This window comes from Echinococcus granulosus (genome assembly GCF_000524195.1).
Source record: "Echinococcus granulosus chromosome Unknown EG_S00060, whole genome shotgun sequence".
NCBI lineage: Eukaryota > Metazoa > Platyhelminthes > Cestoda > Cyclophyllidea > Taeniidae > Echinococcus > Echinococcus granulosus.
Window position 1 is genome coordinate 7,572 of NW_020170440.1, and position 25,076 is coordinate 32,647.

Consider the following 25,076-nt stretch of genomic DNA (forward strand, 5'->3'; position numbering starts at 1 on the left):
AAAGAACTCCGAAAGGGCGACGTGTGGATGTTTTGTGAATGCAGATATCAAGGATTCGCAGAGAGGACTATGAAGCAGTCAAGGGTCATAGTGAGTACGAAGATCTCCTTCAATGCAACAACCTCCCGAGTAGTGCAACCCCTCGTGGGCACCAGTTCCCCGCCGCCTTCATGATTGCTGCTAGCGGTTTGGATGAGGTCAGTTCCTCTCCTACTTCCACATCCGAACATATGCCTTATTAGTTTGTATTCTCACAAAAGCAAATGTCGTTCCTATAGACGAGCACTGATGTGGGGGAATCGACACTCATTATGTCCACTGACTTTGATGCTCAATTACTTTCTTGTGTTCCCTCATTAATTAAACTATCTTCCGGTTGTGTAGCACGGTCTAGGTTCTGAGCAGAAACATCTGCCCTACACCCATCTCGACATCGCCGGCAGCGCTGGTGGCATTGACGTCCTTCCAACCGGAGCACCGCTACTAATGTTTGTCAGTATGTACATCCTCCCCCGCCTCTGAGGTGGACGGCCTGTCCATCCATCATTGGCGTGGATGTTGTTATATTTTGAAATGTTTGACCATGACTGAGTTATGTGCACCCCAAATCCCTCCTGCTCTCTCCTGATATCAATACTAGAGGTATCCCTCCAACTCCTTTCGTTCTCTTTGCAGAGGATCATATTTACGTCGGCAGAAGGGAATAGCTTCTGTCCCAATTGATTCAAATGTAAAAAATGGGAATTCTAGCACTCGAGTCCTTCTTACTGAAGGATGATCATGAAGAAGGCTTTAGTATAGGTCAGCAGAAGGGTTAAAGATCTGCCAGAAGAACAACGAATGACCAAAATACCTGGTCTGTTTCACAGATCCTTACATCCATAATAGTGACCACTATGTAGTTTGGGTTTTAAAATTGCCGGAAATTGGGTCCATTGTATAGGCTTGCACAGGCGAAAGATTTAGCTGAAAAGGGTGAGCGATAGTGCGATATCCAGTACGCTGAGACATTTAGCCTCAGAAACGGAGGCTTTTAAGAAGTTAAAGCAAATGTTCATTGGAGGCATACTCTACATTTCAAATTACGGACCATTGCAGCAAACAAAAATCCGAGTTGCCGGATTGGGAATGAGGATAAAGTTAGCAGCTAGACAGGTGTACGGAAGGAAAGTCCAAATCGCAAAAAATGGCTTCGGCTGCAGTACCACCCACTGGCGTAAGGTAACCATACGTGAAGCACAGAGAGGTCCATTCGATTTGAAGAATGATTAATGGACCCTAGAGGGAGAGAAATTGAAAGCCATTATGTGTCATGAAGAGGAGAGGACAAGTAAACAGAGATGAGGAATTAGTGCCCACAAAGCTCACCTTAAATGAGTTTCGGTTGCCAAAGCTACCCCATGTCAGTCGACCCAGAACTAGTACGAGAAAATTATTACCAAATCTGCAATCTCTTCCACAAAAGTCTAAAATAGACTGCCCAAATAAAGAATGATGAGTATCGCAACCGAAAATGAAACAGTAAATACATTGTTAGTTACGTATCCGTGCGTTTAAATGCAGCCTAACTTGAAATTCAGTTTGTTGATGAGGTCAGCCCAGTTGGGAATGAGTTAGGGAAGTTGATAAGAAAGGCGAGGTAGAAGTCGATGGTTCCAAGAGCCTGTAGCATCGCGTAATCTCCCACAATTAATTCCCTATAAAAGTAGAATAATAATAATAACAGTATAAGATAACCATCTCTTCGCATTGTTTACACATACTTCTCATTCTCCTGTACTGTTTCAACAGTTTGAAAAGAACTAAAATTTAAAAATTTGCTGATAATCTGTCACTTTCTTTGTCAATATGTATATTACTTTCGCGCAATGGAAGTAACAAAAATGTTTCTTGACATTGTTGTTTGGCTGGAAAAGCCCGTATAGTGATAAGCAAACTTACATCAGAGTGTTTTTCCCGGAGTAAAGCAAACCCGATTACCTGAAGACGCAGAATAAATCCACCCAGAACAGAAAAAGCTTTTGGAATATTGTTCCTAACCTCTGGGCTAAAGAAAAAAGGAAGGCATATTGTAAATAAGGTTTAGCGGCACTTTTTAGAAGAAAATGGATGCGTACTGAGTGAAGTTTTGCAAGTTGTTCGGAATGACAACTGCAGTTTGAATGGGTACCAAAACTAAATCGCCCAAACCCAGGCCCGAAGTAATGATTCCAACAATAATAGATTTGTAATTCAAAAATCACTAAAAAGAAACAAATAAGATTATAATTTCAACTAAGTAAAACTTAGTAAAGGACAAATAATGCATAGCTGTAGCAACAGCATACAAAACGGAGTAAGAGGCACCGATTCCAAAACCACACAATTTTGAACTCGTGACAATAAGAGGCTCCAAGCCACAGTTCAATGCTACTTGCGAGAGGAGAAGACCATCACTAGAAAAGAATTGTAGATATTTAATAAAGATGTACGTAGTGGGGACATTCGCCTTAGTGGAGACTGAAATCTATTTAAGTAGAGCTTCATTCAACCAACTGGTTGCATGAAATCCTGACAAGCACACATTAATTGCCATGCTAGGCTACGGATAGGCTGAATTCTATAAAAGTACACCTGGCATTGCATCAATTCGATATAATTGTCCATTGAGTTGGGCCACTTAACCTCCGTGAAATCAAATATCTTAGCCGTAAATATGATATTCGACATCAATATAGACTTGAATCCGTACAAGCATTTGTTATATTGATGACGCAGACCTGAGGATACACTGCGATCTCTTTACAGAAAAGCTTCCTTCAACCAACCGACTCAAGATGTTCTGAGAAGCAGGTATATAGACGTAGCAATTTATCAGTGGATATCACATTTGCCTGAAACCGACATAAATGTCCCATGCGTTGCGTAACTTGACCGCTGTCAAGTCCATTTGCATTATATTCGGTAAAATCAAGCCCTCAATCTGTATAATTGGGGATAATATTGATGACACAGACCTGCGGATAGACAGATGTGTATTTAAATAGAGCGCATTTCAATCAACGGATAGCGTGAAATTATGAGAAGTTGACACGTATTTAAGTGTGCTCTCCTACAGATAGGCTGAATTCCGTATAAGTAGGTTTGGCATTACATCAGTTGATATCCGCATAGCATGAAATTGATAAATGATGCCCCATGAGTTACGTGACTTGACCCACGACAAGTCGATATGCTTGTACTTCAACACGACATTCAATGTCGATTTATCCCTAAATCCGCAAAATTAGGTTATTCTTAAGTCTTTATAAGTTGAGCTTGATGGCAAGAAATCCTGAGAAGTGCACATATTTTTTGCCATGCTACCCTACGGATAGGCTGAATTCCATATAAGTAGACGTGGTATTACACCAGTTGACATCTGCATGGCATGAAGTCCATATTAATTCTCCATCAGTTGTGTCACTTAATCTCCGTTAAATACATATGCTTCAACTTGAACACGATGTTCCACATCTCGTTAACCTTGAAAAAGTATAAATAGATATGATATTGATGATATAGACCTGGGGATAATCTAAAAATCCTCCCAAAGCAGTACTTCTTTGAAGCAACAGATATCATGAAATCCTGATATGGAGACAGGTAATTAATTATACTTCCCCCGGATCGGCTGAAATCCATGTAAGTAGACGCGGTATTAAACAAGCCGACAACCGTTTTGCAAGAATTCGATGTAAATGTCCCACGAGTTGTGCCCTTTATTGTGCGTCAAATTGATATGCTTAAATTTCTACACAAAGTTTGGTATCAAATTAGCCTTGGATCCGTACACGTAAGTGTAATTTTGATGGCACAGACCTGCATATATTCTGAAATCTATTTAAGTTGAGATTCATTTAAGCAACTTAAGGCATGAAATCTTGTGAAGCAGACATATTATTCCGTATGCTGCCCTACGGATAGACTGAATTTCGTACAAGTAGTCAAGGCTTTACACCAGATGACATCCGCATTGCATGAAGTCGATGCAAATATCCTTTAAGTTGCGGCGCTTGACCTATGTCAAATCGAAATGCTTAGACGAAAACAGGTAATTTCACATTAATTTAGCCTTGAGTCCGTAGGAGTAGGCAAAATATTGAAAACATACCCACGGATAGGCAGAAATCTATTCAAGTTAAGCTTCATTCTACCAATGGATAGCAAAAAATCCTGATGTTATTCTGTATTCTGCACTGCGGATAGGCTGAATTCCTTTATAAGTAGTTATGGCCTTACTTCAGTTTAACTTCGCATGACATGAAGTCAATATGTGTTTTGAGTTGCGTCACTTGACGACCGTCAAATGGAAATGCTTGAAATCCAGCTTGATATTCAACACCCAATAGGCCTTAAAACCGTAAAAGTAGGTATATTATTGATGACATAGACCCGTGGATAAATTGAAATCTACTTAAGAAGGTTTCCAATCAAGCAATGGATAGCATTTATTCCTGAGAATAAGGTATAATGAAGTTTTTTGCCCTATGGTTGGGCTGAATTCCCTATAAGCAGGCGTAGCGTTGCACCAGTTGACATACGGATAGCATGAAGTCGACATACATGTCACACGAATTACGCCACTTAGCCTCCATGAAATCAGTACGATTAGACGTAAACATGATATTCAACATCAATTTGGCCTTAAATACATGTAAGTATTAATTATATTGACGACGTAGTACCGCAGATATAATGTGATCTCTTTAGGTAGGGTTTCGTTCAACCAACCCATTCAACAAATCCTGCAAAGCAGGACGACACGACAAGTCGATATGCTTGTACTTCAACACGACATTCAATGTCAATTTATCCTTAAATCCGCAAAATTAGGTTATTCTTAAGTCTTTATAAGTTGAGCTTGATGGCAAGAAATCCTGAGAAGTGCACATATTTTTTGCAATGCTACCCTACGGATAGGCTGAATTCCATATAAGTAGACGTTGCATTACACCATTTGACCTTCGGATGGCCTGATTTTCACCAATGTCTCCCATTAATTGCCTCGTTTGACTCTCCTATAGCTTTTTGTCTGTACCAGTTTACCTTGTACATCGTCTCTATACTCCCTTATAGCCTTAACTCCCACTGTGTACTTCAAGCATTATGTGAATTGAACTTTAAATTATTGGATCTACAGGCAGCCTAAGACTCATGTAAGTAGTCGTATCAAGGCGCTACTTGTTTCTGGATGGCAAGTATTTCGATATAAGTGCAGTTATAATGGTCCTTTATCTTGATGGTGAGGAATTTGCCTTTTATGAATAGGTTCGTTCATTGAAGGGTTTGTGTTTAATTGTGCATGTTTTAGAGGTGCACGAAGGCGCAAGCATACGCAGGTGTTTTAGCGTTTTTGGTATTCTCTTCAAGTCAGACCACCTCTTTTATCCGGACTTTGATGGCTCATACTACATGACTCGGAACGCAGTGCGCTGTAAAAAAGCGGACTTTAATGGAACCCCCTTCTTCTTGGTGCCCGAAGTAAAGGATTAGGTAAAAATTATGACAAGGGCCATCGTCACGTATGGTTCCGCTACTGTAGGTGACTGTCTGTGCACAGGTCGGTTTATGAAAGGCCGTTTGCTAAACGTCTTACCGCCTCCTCGGAATTGCCTCCAAGCCTGTCTCAAACGCAATCGCAACAAGCGCCTGGACATTGACGGTGTCAAGTGTCTCGAATTCGACCAAGGCTTCAACCAGGGGGAAGTGGTGACTTACAAAGTGGAACCGCCTTACCACCCCTCTGAGTTGGAAGTCTCCTTCGACCTCGATCCCCACGATTCTGCTTCTGGCTGCAGCTTACGGCCCACACGTGCTACTGATAGGCCGGCACCTTAAGGACATTCGTGACGAGCATGGCGTACGTCTGCTAATGGTAGAGTCACCGAGGTGTAAGAAACTAGCACGGGCTGGAATGACATCAGAGACGATAAATGAGCTCTTTACTACTTTTGGCTTCGAAAATCCTCCGTCTCAGTCATCCTATGAGTCGACGAGAAGTACGCTGCCAGTAGAGACAATGAGCAGAGTTGCCTGGTCCTGCAACCTGCGTGTGAGACAAGTAAAGAAGGTAAGAATGAATGCGAAACGAGGGATGACTAGCATGAGATGCGTCATACACAAGATCACACTAAAGAGGTTTGATTAAAGAAATTGAAGAGGAGCAAAAAATGGTTAAAAGGCATTGTAGGAGCATGATTCCAATCTCGATTTCACCAATTCAGACCACCCTTTTCTCGGACATCACCTGCTCATTCGACAAACCTGAATGGCTAGACCTCCGAAGAAGTTGGGCTTTACTGGAGCACCCACTCTCATGGCACGTGCGACAATAAGAAAGGCAGAAATCACGTCTCTTATATCTCGAGGATTTTGCCTAACACTTGCCTTTTGTGCACGAGACGAACTCTTTTGCTCTTTCCTTTTGTGCGCCTGGGTGCGTGCCTTCTCACCCGCCTATTGGTTGAAAGGGTGCTCTTGATTTTAGCCGATAGGTACTATATGGAGGGAATCAAGATGGATTTTGCGAAAGCCTATAAAAACTTTATCGGGTAACCAGGACTACCTTCGCCTAGTATCTTTGCCACAGCTACAAGCCACTGGTTGTAGAGTCGATTCCTCGATGCAGCTTTGCTTAGCGGGAGATGATAACATGGGACACTGAGGACATGTTAATACCACCTAGCCGACTGTCACCTAGCTATATAAATGACAGGATCAGTGTAGATGTATTTTTACCTTGGATTAGACCATCGTCTAAAATGGCACATTCATTTATTTAACCTTATCTTGCTCAGGAAAAAACGTCGCATTTTCACCATTTATGAGTGAGAAATCTCAAAGTCAAGCCAGAGCAAGGAATGGTTAGATTATGCATAACCTGTCTATTCCCAGTGAATTGGTCTTCAACCCGATCATTCTTGCAACCCCTGACCTTTTTCCCTCATTTCGGATCCACCTACTCACAGTCAGATCTAAGTGCCCTCCAGTGACCCAACTGTGCAGATTTTTCGGTTGTCAAAGGGACATGTTAGGGAAATTGATCCATTCTGCATGATGGATTATGGACAGTTTCACTGACGCATACCAACTATGACATCCAACCAACCTCCCTAACCCTCACACTTGAATTCAAGCTAGAGTAGCGGAATTTTTAAGAGCACACAAGTTAAACCACGCCTTCAACAGAGCATGTATGAGAGATTTGTCTGCCTTGGCGACCCATGCATCCTGGGTCAGCATGAATACCACCACTACTCCAGCGGAGAGACGATAAGTGTCATGCGTGCGTGGAGCAGCGTGCAGTCTTTCGATTCCTGGTTAGCACGACGATAACGTGAGGTCAGTGGTGATGGAATGATGACACCCCATTCGGTAGTTTTCAATCCCACCACTACAATAGGCATTTACCCCGGCATTCAGCCTACTTTTCAAGTTTTTGAGCCACAAACCTTCGAATGAATATGTGAACACGTTTTGCATTAGTCAAGTGGATGTTGTACTTATGAACACTCGCAAGATTTACAAAGGGTGTCCAGGTCAAACTAATAGGAGAAACCACAATATTACTAGTCGGATTTGCTCCCTACACTTGTTTTTCCCTTTGGCTATGCCACAATGTTGCTTACCGATGGATCGGTGTGAAGAACGGTATTGGCACACAGTGTCAGACTCATGATCGATGCATCCTTATTAAAATTACTAACTCAACAACTATCTTCGTGTTGCAGTATGCAGTCGCCTCTTTCCACTGATACCCTCAAGGCATCAAGGGTGTTGCGAGATTCCATGCCAGTAGTGTGAGTATGCTTCAAAACCCGTCTACCCTTCATCACCACCAAGTATGTTGCAACAGACCTCTCGTGTGAACAAAGAGAAAGTGGCATGATCTCTCTGGCGACCTGGTACTTCTGAACATACTGAAATAAAATGTCGTCAATAAAGTAGTACAACAGACATAATGCTACGATGTTCCACTTCTCTGCGTGATCCCGAGCTGAAGCAGCTCTACCTCTTCCAAAACAAACGCTGTCCATGAAATTTATTTCCACCAGACATGGAGGCAAATCATTGTCAACTACTAAAATCCGCCTATCCTTTACAAGTATGGGAGCATCGCGGCATCCATTTGTAAAAACCGTTTAACAGGTATTTGATTGACGTCTTTGTTTATAGTTGCTGGCAGCATGTCACTACTTAAGACAAGAGATGCCTGTCCTCCACTTGGTTGGTCCTGTGTCGAATTTGCTTGGTGATTGACTATTGACCATTTGTACCACTTTGCATCATCCCTTCACTCATTACATTACTTCGACAGCCACTTTGCCCAGCCATCGTTCCAATTACTACTACACATTACACCAATCGTTTCACTACGTGTCCATAAATGCTTCTAGAGTCCATGTGAACAGGCTTTATTCCTTTTCTTAGATTTCATTCGCCATGAGCTTTACGAATAGGCTTTCTAGTGCATTCAGTACCATTGACATCACAAGGAGGACCAAAAAGTGTCTTTCGAGCTCTAATGCCTCCTTCCCACACATCACATCCTCCATGCACTCTTTATCAGTAGCAAATTTTATTATCTCAAGGATGCTGATAGCAGAGAGAAACAGGTGTGTAGATTAGTCGACTCGGTGATGATGACAATTCACCAGTGCCCCATGCCATTGTTGTCCATATTCCATCGAAGTCCGCCTTCTTGCAGCGCATCGCGTTCTGAGTCACGTAGTATGATCGACCGAAGTCCAGGAATAAAAAACGTGACCCGAATCGAGGAGAAGCATATTGTTGGGCTTGGTGTCTAAGTGGACGATATGCATAGCATGAAAGCGCTCCAGACCACAGATAATTTCGCCGCTATAAAATTCTGCACCATTTTCACCTAGGAAGCCAACATTGGAGGTGAGATTTCTCAGGTAAAAACAGCTTCCTTTGCGTAGCACAAAGGCTGGAGTCCCTTAAAATTCAAAACCTTTGCAACGGAGTGCCTACAAACAGCGATTACCTTTTTGCTCTATCAAGTAGCACGAGAATGTGGTGCCCTCGAAGAGTACACTGAACCGCAGAGCCCTTTTTGCAAAGAAAAGCGCTTTAATGTTCACGTCATGTTGTCACCTTGTCGCCTCTCTTTGGGTAGACTACCTCATGCACAGTGGAGTAGTATCCGCGGGATATGAGCATCATTACAACAAACGTCTCAAGCACCCTATCTCGGCTCACTCTTACCTTACTTTACCAAACTCAGAGACTGACACCATTGCTATAAGTGCATCTTCATTAACCAATCAAATCAGAGCTCACTTTTTATTGGCTTGTCGCATGCGAAGTGCATCCACGAGGGTGCGCCGCGATTGGCGGTAGCAGACGAATTGGAATGGGCTATTTAAATTCGTCAAACGTCACCTATGAGGCATGTAATGACATCGTTGATAGGGTTTATGTGTGAAGAGTAACATTCACCACAATGTGGAGTGCCTACATTCATAGGTTAGTCTTCATTATTAACGCTGAACGGTAGGCTGACAACGAGTCAAATGAGACCGAAGTAAGCTGCAGCATGGTAGGAGTACAGCGGTGCAACTGTGTAAATAGGTTAAACCAAACCTTTGTTATTTTTATTTTCCGAGGTCTCAATTTTACTCCTATGATGATTTTAAATAGGCAGCATTAAAACAAGGTCAAATGTCAAATACAGATACAGATTTAGCTGTGGCTTTGACAGCCGTGAAGAGACATTTAGACAAGGACTAATGATTTGGGACATTTTGCGTCTGATTAAGTGCGTCAAAAGGTGGATTTACACCGGCTGTCTGAAGTCCAGCTTGGATGTTGGAAGAGGGAGAGTCGCTGCAAGAGGACACAGGCAATAGCTGCCTATTAGTGGAGAAAACACGCCTTTGAGGAAGTGTCTATGCGATAGGCGTGATTTACCGAAGGATGCAAACACGCAAAAATGTCACTATTTACCTTTGTCTGAGCAATAAGAGGTTGGTTCAGCTCTACTACTTCCGGTGACTTACGTGTAAGGGGATGAAGAGACTGTTTGGCTGTCATCGGGGAACAAATCAAGTAGGTTTGGTTCTCTGCTCACATTTGACCAAATCGTCGTACCAGACATCTGTCATTCCCTATTAGACAATTTTGTTAATTTTTATTAGCATGCTGTCTGAAGGAAAACTTAAATAGAGCGGTGCTTATTGTAGATTTCATTATAAGTACCACATCTGGAAAGTATTTGGCAAAGCATATATATCGGAGCAGAAGTTGGGTGTGTTCAACCGACACATTGGCCACGGCTCAGTGAGCCAATTTCTGCTAAGCTATAATAACTGTCTTATTCCCCTCTCCCTTAGAAAAAAAGAGAGATGTCAACGGAAGTCAGGCTCTAAAGCTTTGGTGTCCTCATGCCCTACATTTCACCTTCTCAGAAGAAGTAAGCCTTGTTCGTATCAGTGGTCGAGTGACCTTGCAAATGATTCTCAATTTGATTAAGCAGGGTAGTGCACGCTTTCCCCTTTCCCTGCGCCTTGAAGATTTTAAACTTGAGCCGTTCTATTAACAAGAAAAGTTATTCAATTAGACCATCGGGTAAGTTGTCCGGGTTAGGAGAAGGGCAGAAAAGCTTTCAAAGTCCTTTTTGTGTATCCGTTTCTACCATGAAGCCAAATGTGTGAATTTAGCTTTGGTAGAAAATTTTGACGCCAAAACCACTTTCGCCTATCCCTGCCACCCCAGCTTGCAGCTCTTCTTCTGTCTTCTGTTTTGCCTCGTCTGTAAAGCAATAGAGGGACATAAAAGATGTGGCACCGCCTCTTCCCTTTCCGACCTAACTTGCATGCTTCTTCTTAGCTGGCTGAGCAATGATTTGGTGTCTGCATCACTCCGAAATGATAGGGCACTCTTATTTATTCCTCAAGAAGTGTCTCTTTCCCTTGCATGCAGGGTCTATAGTCGCAAGTAGACAAACCCATCCGACAGTTACTCAGACGCATAGCAGCACAGTGTTTTTGGAGTTTTAAAATGGACCTGTGTGGTAGAAGTGTGATTTAACGGGGCAGTAAGTGGGCTTTTAAGTGATGTCAGGTGGCACGTCTACTCGACATTTTTTCAGGCCTTTGGGTAAAGCGGATGTCCTTAGCTTCCATGACCTCCTCAGTTAATGCAGGTGCAAATCAAATGTCTTGTCATTCGCCTTGCCGTGCTTTACCGAAATAATCTGCTGTGTGTTGACGTAGAGCAGAAAGCGATCGCAACTAACAGCAGCGATGAGAGTTGTGGATAATCTTGCTCCTGCAGGAATGTTGATACCATTTATCCCTTCCTTTCTCCTTGTGAACGCCGTCCTCGGCCTTCTTTTCAAACTTACGTCGCTGCCACTTTAACTCCCATCGTATTTTATGGAAATAGCTAGGACGGTAGAGGTGGTAAAGTAGGCAGCGATAAAACAAATGTCTGCAGGTAACCTCCTACCTCTTCCAATCATGATGGATGCTAGAAAAAGGACATTAAATTTTAAGATTTTGTCATTTGGATCAAAAACCCAAGTAAGTGTCCGAAAATATGATCGCACGTGTATTGAAGGTAATTTGATGGGCGCATGACCTAGACCTGACGTTTGTCACTGCAGCTGTTGCCCTCAAAGGCGGCTACTGCATGTTGCTAAGATATGAGTGATCAGCTCCACTTTGACTGGCATTTATGAGAGCTGCTGATATGCAGATGTTAAAAGACTTCTCTAGTATTATAAGATAATTAAATCCGGCTGCAAAGGTGTAACACCTAGCCGAGTGTCTTTTTTAAAATAAAAGAAGAAGAAGAAGAAGAAGGCGTATTCTTCACGTCACAGACAGCATCAAGTGCTAATATCCTGAATGCACAGATAAATGGATCAGGTAAGTGGAGATGTCAATGAGACACCGCGTGAAGGCTTAAAGTGGGCGCCAAATTTCAAGTGGATTATCTCTTGATTAATGAGTGGAGAGTTGCAATAGAAGAAAATGGATGAGGAGGTGATGTCAAGTTAATTATTGGTAACGGCGAGATGGGTGCAAGATTTGAGACACTGGAGCCTTCGGACTCCAGCATTAAAAATGACAGAATGAAGGGAAGATGGAATGCATGAATGAGTGAGTAGCTCTGCTACTTAGTGAACAGCAGTGATAGGACCTTGGCCATTACTGTCGTCCGACAGCCCTAGTGACTCAAGTAAACCATACTAGTAGTTACAGGCCTAAAATTCTTACTCATGGTTAACGATTCACGATTTGGCGCCTGTGCGTAGGTTGTTGCCACAAAGTATTTTTCCTGGACGATCCTCCAGAACAATTAACTTTCTTTACATTTTCCTTATAAGTATGGAGTTACTTTGCTGTAGAGAGACAAAATAGGATGTAGAAGAGAGGAGATGTCTATAAGCTTGTCAATATCCTCTGGATTCCCTTAACTGTTCACCTGGATAGCTCAAGTGTGTCAAATTAGGCTTAGTGCTATAATCGGTAACTGATGCCTTTACACCAGCTCACGGTAACTACATGAACCTATTAACTTGGCTTGCTCTTTTCTTGGAGTAGAAGTTCAAATTCTCTGCAAAGAATTCGCATGTGATCGGTATACCCAAAAATCAGGCCATTCCAGAGTGCGTATCGACAGATGTACGTCAAGTCTTATTTTACTTACCCGTGAGCTAGTAGTCACTTACTCAAAATAAACACGACTGCTTGTTATTCCATAACACCTTTGCCTGCCTTTCTAATACTCATCAGGCTGGGTCGTCTAGTTGGATTTAATTTCCTTACTATTTCTTTGATTTAGACAAAAACGGACATGTTATATATTTTTTTAAGAGTAAGTGCTGTTATTTATTCAGCGTTAACAATTCCGATTTAACTCTAGTTTGCTGAGATAATAGGAAGTCGAGGAGAATCCGGATTGCATATTATTTAAAAGGCGAATGCACATTGCAGCCTTAGTATAGGGCTGAGGAATGCCAAATTTTGGCAGTTCAATCACCAACCTTCTAAAGAAAAATATTGGAGGGAATCAAAAGGAATTATGAAGCGCTTGGACTTAATAAGAAGGAAGTGGCAAAAATGTATCTACTGTTTAAACACGAGTAGGAGCCCACTCTTTCCCTACTGGCTCATTAGATACATTTGCAGGTTGCAAGTGCCATTTTTCCTCTTACAAATATAATCGGTGGGCAAGCACTCTAAGGTGAGGCGCGAAATTTTTCTTCAGCTTAAACCAAACTGTGCATTCTTAATCGTTTTTGTTCTTTCTAGTATTATTAGCAGTTGCTAGCCACATCAACTTATCTATTTATTTTTCCTCAGATTATTTGTCATATTTAAGCAGTGTCTTCCTTCTCCCTAGCAGGTTCAACGTGGCGAGCAAGCTGCTAGCATGCCGGCTTTATAGGTACCAATTTTAGTAATCCTTTGTTTGATTGTGCAATCAGATTAACATCCAAAGAATTTTAGATCCCTTTATCTGCGTATGTAAGCGTTTCTCTTTCTATTAGGCCTTGCTAACATTGTTGTTTTGTGAGATGTATATAAATCTGCAAACTAGTGAAGATGCTTGTCCACTTCTGCCATTACTCGATTTCCCTTACTTTCCATAAGGCGCCATATTTCAATTAAAACAAAACAGCAAAGCCTTTGCATGCGTAAATGTACAAATTTAATGCATTCCAAATGCCGATGATTAAAGCCTTCCATTCAGGTCAGTCAATTGGAACGAGGTAATTTGTTTGATGTATTTAGCTATTAATCCTCTCTAAAACTGTTCCATCACAAGTTCTATCGCATAATTTATCAAAACTAGCATTCCATTAATTTCCATTATGATGTTCTGTTTCCGCTGTGTCCATCACCCCTCTCCTTATGGAGTAACATTAGAAGTGTATTTCTAGTACTGCCACTACTACTTATGCACACGTGCATGTGCATAAGTAGTATACAATTGCCACGGTGTTGCAAATTATATAGGGCAGCTAAAAAAATCCCGATTGCTTTGAAGTTGTTAGTAAATATGACTCCAAATGAGATTTTCTAGATTCATCACTCATCCCACTCTCATCCCGAAAATCGTCTACCCCGGGTATTTGCTCAATATCAAAATTTACTTTGATTTTTAGTGATATTTTCACCATTTATTTCCTTTTTGCTTAGCAATTTTAGTGAAATAAATTAACACTTAGGAAAATTTGTTTTATTTTAAAGAGTGCTATAATAGGTGCATTTAGGAAGCAGCAGGTACTGATAGAATATGATACATTAAACATTATAAATGAAACAGTGTCCATAGCGAAACTTTAGTACCGCATTTGCAAGGTTATGCATGATAAAACAGCCAAACGCAAAGCAATAAAGGTCTCATGCTATCAGATGGCTAGATTTTGCATTGTTTAATTTTGATGAAGCAAGTATTGCACAATCTCAGGGTGACCATGAGTAAAGGCCTCCATCAGCGGAGTTTGGCGGCACATGTTTTCTACATCAATGGTGCCATTTGACCTACAGAGCACAGTGACGGCGGCCAAATTGCCATTTCTTGCCGCCCAGTGAAGTGGAGTGTTACCGCTATGGTCAGTCAGGTAAGCGTGAGCCCCATTTTTGATGAGGAGCTCCATCATTTCTATATTACCCCTTTTAGTAGCTTCTATGAGTGGAGTTGTGGTTGGGTCTTCTATGTGTGTGTTAGGATCAGCCTAGTAGAAGGAAGAACAATATCAGATCGAAATAGTGATTATGTTAGAGCAGAAAATTCAATTTTTTCATAACAATAATGAGAAAACTGACATTTTGGGCTGCGATTAACAATGGCTAGCAAGCACACTGGGATCACAACACCAAATGTGGTGTTTAGCGATGAAAATATAAGCAACAGTTGGGTTATTAAGAATAAAGATTCAAAACTAACGCACTCCTTTTTCCAGTAGCTGGCCAACAACAGAGATCATGTTGTCATCCACAGCTTGAGATAAACTAAATTTGTTAACATCACCACCTGAAGCACCAGCAAACGTTCGCCTTTTCTACAAAAAGTGAAAGCGGGTAAATTTAAATAAGTAAATTTGACCATTGAACAATTGAACACGTTTCTTAACATTTTTCGTGAGGACTAGACTTCAAGATTTGAATGAACGGATTTTAAATACATTAGTAGGCCCGTAAGTTAAACAGCTAGGCAACAAAAAGCTCTTCATCTTTTCTGCTGTTTCGACAATACCATGCCATAATGAAATGATCACGCTTTAATGAACTTTGTAATTTAGCTTAAATAAAGTATTAATTATTAAGAAATTATTACCATTGATGGAGAGATAAGAGAAGATGTGGGTAAAATTTTTGCCTCGAGAAACGTTTAATGAATTGCTCTGACAAGCGGACTTATTTAACTTCTGACCGCTCAGCACTTAAGCGACACGAGTTTGATAAAACAGATTTAAACTTTATTTTTAAATGCGGTAATATTTAAGACATAGGCGCAAAAGATTGTCTTTGATGAGGACTTATTCGTGTATGTCCATTTATCCACTATGAGGCTGTGCAAATTAGAACGTTAAGGCCTCACACCTGGACTCAAAAACACAAAGGAAAAACAGTTTTTTGAATTGTCTATTTGTCTAATCACAAGTTAGTCTATGGGATTGACAAATGGCTCAAACTTCTGCGTGTAAAGTGTAGCGCGACAATAGGTAAATAATGATTGTGATTTTCACTAACACTGGACTTCCACCATTTTGACGTCGAAATCCTAGGTATTCAACAAATATACACATTTGGGAAATGTTAACTGGCAGATGAAATGCAATATTCGGAAATAAGGTAAAATGTCTATGCTTCCATTGCGTTTCAGTGCAATCCTTACAACATATCGTATTAATGATTCAACGTCAACACTAGCGGCTATCATTAAAAAGATTTTCTGAAACTAAATCTCATACTAAGTAGGCTATTTTTCGAATCCCAGATTGGGGAGGGTGAAAATTTCAGGCCCATGAAGAGAGATAATATGCATTACTAAGAAGGCATGCTTTTCTCATAAGCGCAGCAAAGGCAATCTACTAAGCATTACGCAATTTCTTTAATAAAAGACTAGATTTACTCATTTAAAACCTCACGCTATGCTCTATTTCGTGCGCATCCATTAGAAAATGCAAAGCTTAAGGATAAATGTAACTTAAAATTAATTATTTGTACTCAAGTAAATGACTAAATACTGTCTGACCACAGGCAGACCTGTTCACTTTTATTACTTCAGAATACCCTTTAAGTCAAATTTTGAGCAGTCTTAGGCAGCTACTAAACGCTACTTACGTTCACAAAACTAGTAGAAATGCATCGACAAGTTAACTTGGCACCAAACTTAAAAATGGATTGAGGGAGAAGCACGCTACTTTTGGGATGTTAGTAAGCAAGAGTTTGTTTTGAGAAGAAAAAATTGCATTTTAATGCGGCTTAACAGAGTTTGCTGTTTAGCAGTCATATCATTACCTATTATTAAGTCGCCTAATCTGTATTGTCCACACTAGCAAAATTTACCGTGATTCTAGACGATAAGTAAGTCCATAAATTTATTGCTTTCGTTGACATTTCCAGTAGCGAAATGCCATTTTAGGTAACTTTTCCACTGTTCCAATTCATGTTAGCCATAAAAGTTTGCAAGATTAAAATACGGGTAGTTAAGCAGCAGTAGGTATTAATGGAACATGCAATATGGACCATAAAAATGATGATTCGTTCATAGCATCGTTCAAATAAATCATTGGCCAAATTTTGCCAAACAATGCAATTAGACACAAAGTAAAAAAACTGTCACGTACTGCAGGACTAGTAGCTGCAAGCCTGGATTCACTCCCATCAGCTGAGGGAACCTCTTCATTGCTGTCTTGACAAACCAAGTATTGCACAATCTCAGGGTGTCCATGCTTACGAGCTTCCATCAGCGGTGTTCGGCGGTTCATGTTCTCCACATAGGTGGTGCTGTCACATCTACAGAGCACATTGACAGCGGCCAAATTGCCATTTCTTGCCGCCCAGTGAAGCGGAGTATCACCCTCGTGGTCACATAGGTAAGGGTAAGCCCCATTCTCGATAAGAAGCTCCATCATTTCTACATACCCCATTCTAGTGGCTTTTATGAGTGGAGTTGTCGTAGGATCTTCTTCGTGTACGTTAGGATCAGCCTAATGAAAAGTGATTCCTAGTTAATAATGGCGAAATTGACATTTGCGTTAGCTATAAGTAATACCGAATGCACACATTGAGAGTAAAACAGTAGATTTAACGTCTAGCGTTGGAAATTTATCACGAAATCTTTCATTGATATATAATGGGATCACTATTATTTCCTTTACATTATACATGGAATAATTTTCTAATCAGCAATGTCCATCAAAAAATAGCGTACGCCTTTTTCCAGTAGTTGCTTAGCAACTGAGATCATATTATTATCCACAGCTTGAGACAAAGTGATTTTGATAGCATCACCACCTGAAGGTCCGGCGGTTATTTGTTTTTCCTTCAAAATGAAAAAAAAATGCATAAGCGTCACTTGAAGAACTCGACTCTGTAATGTTTATTGCCAGATGATATTACAATGTTGTTACTAAGTTTTTACAACAGTAAATATGAGAAGACAGCTTTGCTTTTGGGATGATTGGATTCAAAATATTCTAATATGCCTATGAATTTAAAAATTTGGCATCGAAACCCTCTGCGGATAACAATGCGCCAGACTGAAAATAGGCTGCCGTATTTGACACTCAATATTTGGTTAAAATGTAACATTCCACAATAAATACTTTTGGTATCAATGAGACGATCAAAATAGCGGGTACAAAAAAATTGAATTTACAAACAAACATAAGTTTCAACGCACGGTAGAGTCGCTCATGTTTAATGAAGTGCTTTCATGAACAAGTAGAGTAGAATTTTGACCAGCTAACACTTGGACATTAAAATGACCTCGAATATATCAAAATGAAACAAGTTGGAGTGAAAATCATTGGCGCGAATCCAATATAAACGAACCAAAGATTATTTAAAATGCATCACTTTTTATGATATGGGCAATTAAGCTTCTAACCCATTGCCTCTCATAGTTGTTTGGAGGTTCAGATTTTAAATAACAGGTAATTGCGGAATATTCGTGCAATAATTATTTGGTTTAAAAGGTCCTTTCAGGGAGGAGGAGAGCTTGCGAATTGAACCTCTTGACTGAGGAGTAATCGTCCTGCAACCCTAAGAAAGGTTCGGTGCCCACACCTCCCTGAACTTGTACTTGCTCTATTTATTTATTCACTCCAATAAACGTGACAAAACCGAATCAATCTGGGTGTTCTAAGAGTATGCGGACCAGAAAAGTGGAGATCTTCCAGCCTCGTCCTACACTGGTGGCAGCCCCGGTGGACCCCCCTATCTCAAGGATGATATGAACTTCAAAGACTGGCTAAGAACTGCTAGATTCAACCTTCACCTCTATTCTCAGTGCCGAAGAATACTCTCAATCCCTCATGCTCTCCCCATGATTTATTTTTGGCCGCACTCAGCACCGGCATCACCCACGATACCGACATTGATCAATGCAGAGATACGTTGGCTCAACTTGCCCTCGATAGGGAAGAATAAACCCTTGCCAGAGACTTCTTCCTCCGTCTCTAAAAAGCTGACATGGACAATGAAAGGTACGCCAAGAAACTTCAACATCTGATGGAACGTGCTTTAAGTAGCTGTCCTCCAAACAAGGCTACTAACTGAAAAACCGTCCAGTTCGGACACGGAGTCCGACCTGCCGCTGTCGTTGAGAAGCTCTGCGACACAAAGACCAACTCGCTCAGCCAACCAGTCCAGCTACAGAAACTCCTGGTGATTCCCATCTTTCAGTAGCTCTAACATTGGCCAAAGTCAATACTCGCATTGTGTCTCCCCTCGAGAAGCACACAAACCAAGGAAGCCTTTCTTCTCTCCCTATGCTCCCAAGTGGACCCCATTTTTAAATGCGGGTTCCTGGTAAACTTGAAGGACATCCCTGCTGTCTTCTTCTCGTCTCTGGTGCAGCCAGATCAACAGTAAATCTCCAGGCTTTCCCTATTCTTCGTAACAGGGTTAAGGTTCTCTCCCTTTCTACAAAATTGCATTCAGTAGAAGGAAGGGAGATGCTACTTCAAGACGAGGTGGCATTTAAGTCTGCATAGAAAAAGGGAATCTAGGCAGTGAAATTCAATATGTGTTTAGAGCTAGCTCAGGATGTAATAATTGGTGCTGCTTTCCTACAGTAAGCCAAAGCGGTCCTAAATTATGCAGGAGGAAAATTTTCCACTCAACGAGTCACCGAAATCAACGCGGAGACTTTGCTACCGACAGATGATGCAGATGACATCAGCAACGCCATTTTTGAAGCTTCAGACATTCCCATGAACAATTAAAATGAACTTTGAGCGCGGTTGACCCACATTTCTGATTAAGAGAGAAAAGAACTTTATGACCCCTTACTTACGTATGCAAGCAGCTTTCTATGGCAAGGGGCTAAACTGGAATGAAAAATGTCGATACCGACGAATCTAGACCCATCTTGAAACCACAAACACGTAATGCACCACCTCCGCTAGAAGGAGTAAGCCGTCCGGCTGAAGTGATAAATCGAGACAAGGTTATAAGGCAGTCTACTTCACCATTGGTCTCCCCGATCGCGTCTGTGAAGGAGAATGTTAGTAGTCTACAATTATGCAGCGACTACGGGAAGTTGAACGGCCTAAAGAAATTAGTCTGGAATGGATTGACGGCTAGTGTCCTCCCTAAGATGCATAAATAGATGAAATGATTAGTAGGTATCCAGACATAGACCGGCGTCTAAAGCAGTAGTAGTATGCAATATCCACTATGATCTTTTTTCGTCATTACAATTTAAATTCAATTCATTTTTAGAAATCCGCGTAAGAATCTATAGAATTTTTTTGTCTTTTTTAATTAGTAACAGCACTTGGGAAACAACTAGAATTGTATGCGACAAAACTGAATCCGCTTATAATGCGGATGCAGAGGTTGACTTTGGTTGGGTGATTGCGTAGATATAGTCTCAAAAAGAAGTGGTAGTTAGGCTATAATTTCGCTAGCAAGTTAAATTCATCTATTTACTGTCCAATCTGGCTTCCATTCGTAGTAATAAGTGCCACCTTCATTTGCCTACCCATTTTTCTCCAGCAAAGTAGGATCGTGATTAGCTATGATGCAACTAAGTTGCTTTTGAACTGCCTGGCTAGAATACCTCTGTGTTATCCACAATTAATATCCATAACTGAACAAATTATGACCTTTTAATGCCGCAATGTACTGAATGCAATGCCTCAAGTTAAGTGCCTCTCGAGATTGGATATTGCGATTGCTTGAACAGGGTAAAGAACAGGTAACAGAAAAAGAAATAAATGGCCCAAAATGATTCTACGGACTCCGTAAAATAAAAAAAGGAATGTCACTTAGGTTTCAGTTATCTAGGCAAAAACCAGCACTGAACAGAAGGAATAAATACACTGAGCATGATTAAAATACAATGTGCCATAACCCTTTGACCGCTTTTGCAAAAATATGAATGTAACGAAGTTTCAGCAAAAATTATGCTTCAGTGCACCAACATGTTTTTCTCCATGCCAAAATCATCTATTTGCGAGAATTTTTGCCACATGACTTACTGAATTAATAACGGTCAGATTAAATAAATAATATTACCTGTTTCCTCGGCAAATTGGCTGGTCAAGGAAAGTAGAATACATATGGCTGGTCAAGTTGAGGGCATTCACTCAATTGTATGTTAAGCGTGCGCTCCAGAAAAACGGTAAAACACCATTTAAAGTTCCCCCTAGAAATAGGTTTCCTTTATAAGTTCATTGCTTTTTACGCTTGAACCAGTAATTTTACCCTAATAGCTTCTTTATTGTTACTGTTTGCAAAATATGTGTACAGTCGGTTTCAGAATCGAAAATAGGATCAGAGTTCCTCGAGTACTTTCTAAGCTTTTCTGTAAGAAGGCCTGTCGAATAGTAGGCAGTGTATTTTGCTAGGAATTTACACAATTAGCTTCTGCTGCGGTTAGTAAGAGAAGCTTTTTGGTGAAAATGAACACAAGAAGATGCATTTAACAGGACCTACAGGGAGCGAGCATGCAATGATGTTAATAACATATATCATTTATCTTATATGTTATTCTGTTTCAATAAAATCAAATCAGAATAAACCTTTTCATTTATCCACATCCCCCACAACATGCAGTTATTCGGAATTACGCTTTACCGATGAAAGTGACCAATGACGAAACTACCTAAACTCATTTCGTTAGGGCTAGACATGGACATCAGTCGCCTTGGATGAAATCATATTCTGTCAAGCCAAAGGGAATAACTCATCTTGACAATGTCTCTAAATTCTATAAAATCCTCCAAAACTTGTGCAACGAGTCGAGCTTCTTGGTCTAAAGGGGTTTGAGTACATGAATAGTATCCCTGCTACAGAATTTACATGTCAACTAAGAGTGGTTTTCTTCGTGAGATTCTTTTTTTCCTTATCACCTTGCTTCCTTTTCAGTGATGCGCATGATGAACATGGTGATGAAGTATGGAACGAAGGTTAGTTAGCGGTAGCAGTAAGCCATTAATGTCAACACACTACTTGTCCTTGTTGGAGTGACGGTCTGTAAAGTTTCACGGAAATGAAAATGTGGCTCCTCTGAGGCGCTCACAGCGTGGACGATATATATATATATAAATTTTTTTTTCTCATTGCCTGCTATAGATACTATGCTTGTGCGTGGTCCTCAGAATTTGCCATCCAATTGCGAGGAGTCTGCACGGCCAGCCGATTTAATCGACTCATCAAGGACCTTACCTATCCGCCTTTATATTTTAACCACATTATCCAACTATGCAAGATTGTTTTTATTGAAAGACGAATATAATTTGCCTTCCTCCAGGGATGGACAAAGGTGTTGATTATTAGCAGAAATTATTTTCAATTATTGCCTAGATTTGATCCTTTTTCTTCATTGCACGGTGATTTGAATTACTCTACCTACTACTGTTATTATACTGTCAAACTGTGTCGGTCGAATATTTTGTACTGATTGCTTTGTTGCTGTAATTACTGTATTATTAAAACCACAAGAACTGAAAAACAAAACCAATTCCCTACTTGTAGATCGTCGCTACTGACTGCATTTCCTAACCCACATTGTACTGAAGCTGGATAGATCAGCATCCTGGTATGATGCTTGATCTTACAGAGCAGAATTCTGATTTAATGAGATGTTGCCTTATATGGTGTTTTTTGCCAATTGGAAATTCAGTCCATTAACTTAGTTTCTGTTCATTAACCTATATTTTTCTATCCCGGTTCTAAGCTTTAATGACTAACAACTCTCCTGTAAGGTCAGTTTAAGTTTAAGGTTTACTGCTACGTATTGGAACTGCTTTTTGTCTTCCGTCAAAATCCACGCTAAAGGGGAGCCCGGGTAACAGTTAACTTTCTTACTGATGAATACATTCCCTTTTAGTATGTTAAATGCACAATGCCTTTAAAAGAAGGCTCCTTGGTTGAGGATGCATTGGACACTATAACGAATCAGGCTGCCGTGTCTATTGGTTCATTGATTTGCATAGCTGCAGTGCGCAACATTACAGGCCAATCAAAAGGAGGGGTTTGGTCTAATGTCATACGCTAAATGATGCGATTGGCTGGGGGGTTGGTGCCAGTGACATCGATGTGATTCGACGACAAGCCTTCGATAGCATTTGTGCGTGCGTGCAGATATACGCATAGATAAAGTAAAATAAAACAATATGGAAGTATATTTTGCACCTGATATTCAAGAAAATGTAGAAAGAGAAACTAACGGTTTGCCGATATTTTACTGAGTGAGGTCAACTAATGCATGCTAGCACCTAGTTGTTGAGCCCATAAAAAAAAGAGTTGATTTATGTTTTTGAAAATTTTCTTGGCTGATGAAACCTAAAAATAGAGACAGAGGCATCTAATTTAGTCAGGGACATAAAAAAGTAGAACTAAAACTCACTCATCTGAAAAACACACGAAAAAACATTTGCTTTGTCTTTTGCACCACAATCGGTCGGTTTACGCCACTTCTAACAGAATTTCTGAGATTGTGTGATAGTGCCTAATGCTCTAAGTTGGCAGGGTGCCCATAGTCTTGTTTTACTAGTAAATTTGTTGTAGGAAGTGGTGCTGAATGTAGATATCGAATGACCCATTGCACCATTATGTCTGTTCGAATGATCGGATAATATATTAAAGGAAGAGCTTCCTACTTGATAAGCACATAAATATCCTCCACTTTGCCAGAAATGGAAAAGCATAATAAAAAAATTAAATAAGTTTGTTTATGTGTAATTTCTACTGCAACTAGGTAGCGGTCCGGATTCTGTGACTCACGAAGACTGTTTTGATACTTCATCTATGCAACAGAATACGGACTTGTGTCCGGAGGTCTGGATTAACAAATCATAAGTTTTCATCCTCTTAGCATATGGTAACATTTATAGCAAAATAATGGGCGGGTTTGAAATGAGTTTGGAGCCGTTAACACAAACATTTGCGTGCATCTTGTGCACATCCAAAAACGGTACCTAAATATTGCAGGTTTTTTCGAAAGGTAAGTCAGCAACACAAATGCTGACTTGCGCAAAAAATGTAAACAGACCAACTGGATATCGCAGGCATGAAACACTGACATGATTTATTTGTTTCCATCCTCCTAAACCGACGTATTCTCAGCATCCATCTCTTAAGATGAGCTGTGACTTCTATCAGTATTACTTTGGATAAAAACGTCCTGAAATTGAATTTCGTGAACTTTATTGCTCAAATTGGTGGGTCTGCAGTATGCTCTCCACCAGTTAGTTAATTAAATCCTTCATCCCGTAAGGTAGCAAACCTTCTATCTTCCATACTATTTCGCTTAATTGCATCTACGCCAACTCTTTTCACCCTTTAGGCTCATTGTCAATGATTTGGTAACGTTCAGAGGTCAAAATCAAACTAAATGTTTCGGTGCTTCCTTGGTTTCATCCACACTTTATTCCAATTTAAATGTTAGTGGTTGACCGTAATGCCACTGCCTATTCTTTCAGGTTACGTCAGCTATGCCAATCCAGAAAGGACAGAAGGTATCATCGCAGTGGGAGGAAACATCCCCTGAGAAGAGCTGACACCCATCAAAACGGGCAGCACTATAAAGATTCTCTATGCTCCACATGCGTGTGGGGAAGTCACAAATCACGAAAGCTGTAAGTTGACGCCGAAAATATGGTGGCAGTAGAACACCGCTTAAAGTTAAAATCAAATCGCCTACGATATGTTTTGCATATATATACAGATATGTGGCGGTGAATGAGCATTTATAGACGAGGCCTAATCAGAACGCACCAGTCCTCGATCTCCGTTTGAAAGTAGGCTGGTTAGGGCAATCATGACGAAACGGTAGCTTGTGCTCATGTTGCCTCGATCTATATGAAAGAGTGCTTAAACAAATAGAAAAAACTAACAAACGCCACTTAAAGTGCACTAATTTTCCGATCAAGTCAGGATTTTGTCATGCTGGAGAGGTGTGAGAAATAAATAAAGATGGTGTCATCAATTCTTTTTGTTTAGGCCCAGTTTGCAGAAATTCGTTTATAGCATGTTCCACTTCACTTTTGAGACATCCTATGGTGGAACTAGGCTAGGGTGAATCTAAAGGATCAAAATGATCGGATTGGTGAAGTATTTAAATCCATAGCTTCAAGGAATAAATTTGACTAAAGGAAAATTTCCTTCAGAAAGCATTAAATGCTTTTCAGTTAAAATGACAATATTTTGTTCATCGTATTTAGAATATTACCTGTTTACGAAAGTCTAACATATCGCATTGGATCCAAGAAAGGTACCATCAGTTTCTTGATTGCTGAAGCATCCTCTTCCCCTCAGCACCTCTGTGGGGGAGAGGCTTGATACTATTTCACTTCTGAAGGTGATACCCTGCAAAGTCTAGGAATCATGCAACAA

At 40.5% G+C, this 25,076-nt stretch overlaps 4 protein-coding genes across 4 annotated transcripts; 2 read left to right on the forward strand and 2 right to left on the reverse strand. All coding sequences in view use genetic code 11, as the record gives it.

The window, feature by feature from the left end:
* Nucleotides 1-38: 38 nt before the first annotated feature.
* Nucleotides 39-522, forward strand: EGR_06595 (Putative aminopeptidase W07G4.4; the record flags this gene model as incomplete). Its single annotated transcript, XM_024495844.1, has 2 exons — nucleotides 39-197; nucleotides 385-522. The coding sequence occupies 2 exons, from the start codon at nucleotides 39-41 to the stop codon at nucleotides 520-522; spliced, it is 297 nt and encodes a 98-aa protein (XP_024349702.1).
* A 5,001-nt stretch (nucleotides 523-5,523) lies between these two features.
* On the forward strand, nucleotides 5,524-5,859 carry EGR_06596 (hypothetical protein; the record flags this gene model as incomplete). The annotated part of the gene is made up of 1 exon (XM_024495845.1): nucleotides 5,524-5,859. One exon carries the CDS (start codon nucleotides 5,524-5,526, stop codon nucleotides 5,857-5,859), a length of 336 nt encoding a protein of 111 aa, XP_024349703.1.
* A 2,748-nt stretch (nucleotides 5,860-8,607) lies between these two features.
* Nucleotides 8,608-10,077, reverse strand: EGR_06597 (Phototropin-2; the record flags this gene model as incomplete). The annotated part of the gene is made up of 3 exons (XM_024495846.1): nucleotides 8,608-8,739; nucleotides 8,784-8,980; nucleotides 10,044-10,077. The coding sequence occupies 3 exons, from the start codon at nucleotides 10,075-10,077 to the stop codon at nucleotides 8,608-8,610; spliced, it is 363 nt and encodes a 120-aa protein (XP_024349704.1).
* A 6,634-nt stretch (nucleotides 10,078-16,711) lies between these two features.
* EGR_06598 (hypothetical protein) lies at nucleotides 16,712-16,972 on the reverse strand (the record flags this gene model as incomplete). Its single annotated transcript, XM_024495847.1, has 1 exon — nucleotides 16,712-16,972. The coding sequence occupies one exon, from the start codon at nucleotides 16,970-16,972 to the stop codon at nucleotides 16,712-16,714; it is 261 nt and encodes an 86-aa protein (XP_024349705.1).
* Nucleotides 16,973-25,076: the final 8,104 nt, after the last annotated feature.